We start from the raw sequence: 7,724 nt of genomic DNA on the forward strand, positions 1-7,724 counted from the left end.
AATTTTAAATTTATTCTATTAATCATAAGCTGTACTGCCTCTGATCCCTTTTGCAGAATGAAGCTTCTGAGTGAAGTCTCCCAAAGATGGAGGAAAGATGGTTTGAACACCTGCTCCTACAATGTGATATCACAAGATCATAATCCTTTGTACATTAACATCACGGTGGACATAGGTGATTCCCATCGCAGTCCAGGAGTTGCTCACTAAGTGGAGAGCAGTTACTTTCATTAATGGCTTTTAGATTGTTGACTGTTCTTCAGCCATTGTACTGATTATTCTTTTGAGATAAATGATCAAGTCTTTGGGATGTTAAAATGCAATAATTCCTCGATAAATGACATTTTATATGTTGCTAGAGAATCTTCGTGAATGAACTATGTGCAATATGTCTAGACAATTTTTTTAAACTGACAAGTTTAATGTTATGGTTGGGCAAACACAGAAATGAAATATTCACATTTAATATGTGTGTTACGAACTTCTAAGTTGAATCTTTCAAATCCTAATGGCAAGGTGAGAGAACTTTCACCATAAAGCCTGGTGCTTCAAGATGTTCACTCATCAATGCCTTCTCAGCTAGAGATAGATAATAATTGTGATGTCCTTAGTCCAAAAATAAATAATACTCTTATTGTTTCAATTGGGTGGGTATTTGCATAAAGATTTTGGACATTACTGTGGGTGCAACTTTTATTTTAGGAGGACAGATAAGCTTTTTACTAACCATTGGTGATTTTCATCATGGTAATTACTGTCAGCTGCTAGTAACTGGAGAAACATAGCAACAGCTAGCTCTTTACAATCATGAGGCAGTACTTACCATTCTGTTATCATGAGTGAACTTCCTGCTGAGGTTTATTTGTAAATGTAAAAATACATCAAGTTAAAATACTTATAAATGAATTGCAGTTGAGAAGTCAAAACCCTTGTCCAAAAAATTATGACTTTATGACTGATGTTTTCAAAGAATCTTGCAAAGTGTCAGCTGTCTACAGGTGAAGTTCACAGCTGGTCTTCCATCATTACTTTCTTCATATTTTCCTAGGGCATTTAGGAAAATGCTGCTTGCTGGTTTACATTTTGATTTACATATTTTACTATAGATTTCTTCACCATTCTTCCACCAAAGTTATTTCAACAATTTGACCAAAGTAAAAATCTTTAGATTTGTCATCGGTACCCTTTGTAGACAGCTAAGTGAATATTAGAAAGGCAAGTTAAATAATTTATTCCAATTAAAACTTTGAAAAGAATAAATTTGACATGGTTAGATTTGCCTACAATTTGCAATAATCCTTAAATTGGTCTATTGTATATGTACTTGATCCTCTAATGGTGAATCCACCATTATCTGTTTCGCAGGTTTTAAATTCTAGGATTTTGCTAGTTCTCTTATTAAGAGAATAAGGAGAGAAATAGAGGCAATGATTGCAAATATTATGTATCTGAGCATTAGAAGAGAAGTCAGTATATTGAATATTTATCTTTTTATCTCAACGTGTATGTGAATTGAATCTAGACTTGGAGGAGATCATTATACTCTGTCCTTTAGCTTGCTGTAAACATTATATAGACCTGCATCAGAAACATGACAGTAATTTGTATTCTCATTCAAGCTATAATTATTGTGGGAGATGGGGAGAAAATTGGAATATTGATGTACTGTTGTTGAGTCAATAATGCATTGTATACTTTTCTGTTTTTAATTAGTGTCAAAGCTAGACTCATTTTTTTATTTTACAGCACAATATTGTATCTTAATGAGAAAAATGGGATACAAAAATATAATTACTTATCCCCAGATACTTTCTTTGGAGTATAGACAAAGGTGAATTCTTTGAATTTTCCAATATTGGATAAATTTTGCTGCATCCCGTGCTCCCCCTGATCCACTTCTGGTCCTCACGTTTTTGTATGCTTTCCCAACTAGGCGCTGCTGTCCTCCCATCATCCACTTTTGTCCCCGTCCCTGTCCTAGTTCCATCTACCCACTACCCACACATTTTACCCAATAGATCTGCTCCCGTCCAAAAAGAAAATCTGGTTTAGTCTGTCTGTCTCTCACCTAATTGGTCCTATTAACATCCTCTTCACTTAGATTACAGCATTGATAGGATTCTGTCTATCCTGACACCCTTCAAAACTCCATCTTCCCCCCCTCCCGCCCCCACCGCATCCCATCTCCAAGGCATCTGCCTTTTTCTGTGCTTGCCTTCATCTCTCATCAACCTTCCTCCTGCTTCCAGTTCCATCCCTTCCTTACCTAGCTGTTTCTGTCCATCATCCACGGTCTATCAATCACCAGCTGGTCGGGGCTTCACCATTTCTGACCTTTCTTCTTTATACTGGCTATCTTCCTTCCTCACTCTTTGTTCTGATGCAGGTTTTTGACTTAAAACATCAAAAATTCAATGCCTTCTCTGATACCCCCTCACCTGCCCCAACAGATGCTGCTCGACCAGCTGAGTTCCCCCAACATGCTTTTGTTGCTCTAAAACCCAGGTGGTTATGTGGTTTATTCAGTGCAGAAATTATCATGTTTTGCAGATGTTTAATGGCAGTGCATCTTTATGTGGAGCTAACACAAGTAAAGTTGCTAATGGAGACACTGATTAAGTCTTAACGCTTCTGAGGAGGAATCCAACTTGCTTTGATGTTGTGTCTAATCAGGCAACCTGTCTGATGGATGATAAGAAATTTTGAACTACTTTTAGTCTATTCTCTGGCCTGCTTCAAACACAGATAAATTTTTAACCCTTTATCTCCTATGTTGTAATGGAGATGGAGGAGTATAGTGAAAAGTTGCTTTTAAAGTATAAGATTAGTATATTGTGCAGTATCATGCAGTCATCTCTTCACAACTGACAAAAGTTAATATAAATTTATAAATCTTATAAAGTTTTAGGATATAAATATGCAGTCTGCTAAAACTGAGAGATTGTTCAGTTCAGGCTTCAGCGGAAAGTTTGGTTGGCTTTATAACGTGCTGTCCATTTGCTGCTAGATTTCTGAGTATTGACAGTGACTCAAAATCCACAAATGCAGCGAGGGACTGATCTTTTCAATTAGTTAAATGTTTTCAAACTTTGAGTTAACCTGCTGAGTCTTGTCAGCATTTTCTGTTTTTAACTTTTGTTTTAATTTTTGTAGATGCATTGAGGCTGGAAAATGAAATAGTTGTTGTTACACTGTCATTTGCTACAGTACGTTGCATGACTCAGCCAGCAGACAAGGAAGAAGTGGATAATTTACATTCAGAGTGAGTTTTTGATTGCGTAGAGCAGGGGTTCCCAACCATTTTTTTTAATGCCGTGAAGCATTACAATTAACTGAGGGGGTCCATGGACCCCATGTTGGGATCTCCTGGTGGAATGATTATTTTGTTTGAGTCAAATAGACCCTTGCAATGGCTTGGTAGTTTTGTAAGCAAAATGTTGATGCACACATGAAGATTTTTTTCAGAGTGACTTACTTTAGTGACTTCTCTGCTTTTATTACTATGTAGGGTCCACATTTGTATTTTATTGAAACTAGAACATCCTTTGTTTCTCCCCATGGTTGTGAAAATTGTATAAGGAGTTGGGTCTAATCCTGAGTGTGACTGTGAGGTGAGTAACGGTTAATGATGATAGTGTCCTCGAGGCAAAAACAGAATGAAATAATCACGAGACAGAAGAGACTGCAGATGCTGGCATCTGAAGCAAGAAAACTTAAATGCAAGAGGAATTCAGCGGACCAAGCATCATCTGTGAAGGCAAAGAGATGGTTAATACTTTGAAATGGAGTCTATCGCTTTGCTTCCATGGATACAATCAGATACAAGAAGAGTGGATATGACAAACTAGAATGACTGGATACCACTGAGTCAGGAGTGAATTCATTGCTGGAAGGGAACAAATCCTGAGACATGGAAACTATTGGTGAGCGTGTCGAGGTCAGGAAAAGGAAACTTTTACGTCCTTTAAGCATGCATAGCAGAACTATTCTTCCTTCCCATTGCACACAACTTAGGTTGATCCCAGTTAACAGTCACTAACTGGGGAATACGCTTTCGTTAATTCCGACACTGCTTTAAGAATATTTTCAACGCAGTTGAATTGTGAGCTGTTAGTGTTTCTACTTGCCAGTGAAAAGTAATTTCAAAATTATGCAAAGTATTTGGGTGTAGCCTGTGAATCATAATACACATTTGCCCACTATTTTTTGTTAAAACATAAACATATTATTTCCCTTTATTTATTTGGAAGGAACAAACCTTTATCAAAGTCAAAGTAAAATTTATTGCCAGAGCACATACATGTCACCATGTCACACATGTCACCTGATAATCATTTTCCTTCTGGCATAATCAGCAAATCTATAGAGCAGTAACCGTAAACAGGGTCAATGAAAGAGGAAGAGCATAGAAGACAACAAAATGTACAAATTCAAATATAAATTAGAGCAATAAATAATGAGAGCATGAAATAACAAGATAAAGAGTCCTTGAAATAAGATCATTAGTTGTGGGAACATCTCAGTAGATGAGTGTGGTTAGCCCCTTTTGTTGTAGAGTCTGATGGTTGAGGGGGTGGTAACTGTTCTAGAACCTGGTGTTGCGTGTCCTGAGGCTCTTGTACCTTCGACCTGATGGCAACAACAAGAAAAGAGTATGGCCAGGGTAGTGAGGATCTTTGATGGCTACTGCTTTTCTGTGACAACATCTCATGTAGATGTGCTCAATGGTTGGGAGGGCTTTACTCATGATGTATATGTTTCATAAGTTATTACATAATGTGATTTTACTGATCAGTTGGGGATAGTTATAAACATTCAAAGTGATTGCATTTTATGATTTAATTTACAGCACTGCTAGTATTTATTAGATTGAAATTACTGACAAAATTATGATAATTGAATTCTCATTTTATAGTTGATTCAAATACATAATTTAGGCAAATATTTTAGGAGTATCCTATTTAAATATGTGCATTTTCTAAAAATTAAATACTAATATTTTACTAAATTAGTCTTGTTTTCCATTTACAGTTTATATTTCCTCTAAAGTTAAGAAATTGTCTTGAAATTTTCTGTTCCATATAGAGCCAATTTTTAAAACTCTTTATATACCTAATCTTTTATAAAGTCTTGTATATGAAATTTCCCCACTGTACAATTGTTCAACAGCAGATTCTTAAATTATGGTTGAAGGATACCTTTTGTATTTCTATAGAATGGCTTCTTTTTAAATATTATCATCCACATGAAATAAACGTTAGTTGAAAAATGTCTTAATGCGAAAATATTTAATCTCTGAAGTATTGATGTATTGAAATTGGAGTCTTTTAATTTGCACCCAATAACATCACTGAACCAAAGGCTGCTAAGGGGGATTTGCATTGATCTATTGAAATAATAGCTTTCATGTCATGTCACTGAATCACGCTGTTGAACTGGTTCAGTGTAGATCTATTGAAATAAATAATTAATCAGATTTGAAATGGGTTTATTATCACTAAATTACAAAAATAAATAAAAGCTTATTTATTTTATAATAAAAGCTTATTTATATAAGAGCATATAGACATTAAGAAAGAGCATCAAGTTGGATAAGTCGCTGGGCCTGGACGAGATGTACCCCAGGCTACTGTGGGAGGTGCGGAAAGATATTGCTGAGCCTCTGGCAATGATCTTTTCATCATTAACGGGAATGGGAGAGGTTCCGGAGGATTGGAGTGTTGCAGATGTTGTTCCATTATTCAAGAAAGGGGGTAGAGATAGCCCAGGAAATTATAGACCAGTGAGTCTTGTCTCAGTGGTTGGTTAGATGATGGAGAAGATCCTGAGAGGCAGGATTTATGAACATTTGGAGAGGCATAATATGATTAGGAATAGTCAGCATGCTTTTGTCAAAGGCAGGCTGTGCCTTACGGGCCTGATTGAATTTTTTGAGGATGTGACTAGAACGCATTGATGAAGGTACAGCAGTAGGTTTAGTGTATATGGACTTCAACAAGGCATTTGATAAGATACCTCATGCAAGGTTTATTGAGAAAATAAGGAGGCATGGGATCCAAGGGGACATTGTTTTGTGGATCCAGAACTGGCTTGCCCACAGAAGCCAAAGAGTGGTTGTAGATGAATCATATTCTGCATGGAGGTTGATGACCAGTGGTGACCCTCAAGGATCTGTTCTGGGACCCCTACTCTTTGTGATTTTTATAAATGACCTGGATGAGCAAGTGGAGGGATGAGTTAGTAAATTTGCTGATGACACAAAGGTTGGGGTGTTGTGGATGGTGTGGAGGGTTGTCAGAGGTTTCAGCGGGATATCGATAGGGTGCAAAACTGGGCCGAGAAGTGGCAGATGGAGTTCAACCTAGGTAAGTGTGAGGTGGTTCATTTTGGTAGGTGAAATATGATGGCAGAACATAATATTAATGGTAAGATTCTTGGCAGTGTGAAGTATCAGAGGGATCTTGGGGTCCAAGTCCATAGGACACTCAAAGCTGCTGCGCAGGTTGACTGGTTAAGAAGACATACAGTGCATTGGCCTTCATCAACCATGGGATTGAGTTAAAGAGCTGAGAGGTAATGTTACAGCTATATAGGACCCTGGTCAGACCCCACTTGGAGTATTTTTCTGGTCACCTCACTATAGGAAGGATGTGGAAACTATAGAAAGGGTGCAGAAGAGATTTACAAGGATGTTTCCTGGATTGGGGAGCATGCCTTATGAGAATAGGTTGAGTGAAGTCGGCCTTTTCTCCTTGGAGAGGTAGAGGATGAGAGGTGACCTGATAGAGGTGTATAAGATAATGAGAGGCATTGATTATGTTGATAGTCAGAGGCTTTTTCCCAGGGCTGAACTGGCTAACACAAGAGGACACAGGTTTAAGGTGATTGGAAGTAGGTACAGAGGAGATGTCAGGGGTAAGTTTTTTACGCAGAGAGTGGTGAGTACGTGGAATGGGCTGCCAGTGACGCTGTTGGAGGCAGATACGATAGGGTCTTTTACGAGACTCCTGCATAGGTACATGGAGCTTATAAAAATAGAGGATTATGGGAACCCAAGACAATTTCTAAAGTAAGTACATGTCCAGTACAGCATTGTGGGCTGAAGGGCCTGTATTGTACTGTAGGTTTTCTATGTCTCTTTATGCAGCTTAGAAAACAGGTAGTTTTCACGGACCGTTCAGAAATCTGATGGTGGAGGGGAAGAAGCTGCATCTAAATCATTTAATGTGGGTCTTTGGGCACCTGCACCACTTCCTGATGGTAGTAACAAGAAGAGGGCTTATCCTGGATACCCACCCAGAGTGGTGCTCATTGGAAAGATTGGCAGCACTGTAGGTTATAGATTGATGCAAAATGGAGAATGACAGATTCCATGGTGAGAAGAATTCGCATGCCATTGGTCATTCTGACTTCTTTCACTAAGGCTAACTCAAATCTTTATTTCAAACCAACAGCTATTTCCTGCGTTTTTCCCTGGTGGTGAGGAAGACAGATGTTTGTTTTTGATTCCTTGTGTGCTAGTGATGATGTATACTGTGGTTCAGAGCAGATAATCCTGCAAATGTTATCCTGAAATGTAATCCTCACAGTGGGAGTGGAGTACTCCAAGCCACAGGTACAGGGTTTTCCTCACTCACCTGATGACAATGCAGAGGCATGTGATCTTGGGAAATCCTTCTTGAGGAAATTCCCTCAGCTATGAACAAGTATTTCAAAATCAATGG

The 7,724-nt window shown here is 38.1% G+C and overlaps 1 protein-coding gene across 2 annotated transcripts in view; it reads left to right on the forward strand.

The window, feature by feature from the left end:
* The window catches only part of b4galt4 (UDP-Gal:betaGlcNAc beta 1,4- galactosyltransferase, polypeptide 4), a 39,361-nt gene extending 34,076 nt beyond the window's left edge, over positions 1–5,285 (forward strand). For both annotated transcript variants that reach the window (XM_059968084.1, XM_059968085.1), the window contains exon 7: positions 57–5,285. In XM_059968084.1, coding sequence (XP_059824067.1) covers positions 57–210 — 154 coding nt within the window. In that variant the 3' untranslated portion in view covers positions 211–5,285. The remainder of the gene's footprint in view (positions 1–56) is intronic.
* Positions 5,286–7,724: the final 2,439 nt, after the last annotated feature.

This window comes from Hypanus sabinus, chromosome 4 (assembly GCF_030144855.1).
Source record: "Hypanus sabinus isolate sHypSab1 chromosome 4, sHypSab1.hap1, whole genome shotgun sequence".
Taxonomy (NCBI): Eukaryota; Metazoa; Chordata; class Chondrichthyes; order Myliobatiformes; family Dasyatidae; genus Hypanus; species Hypanus sabinus.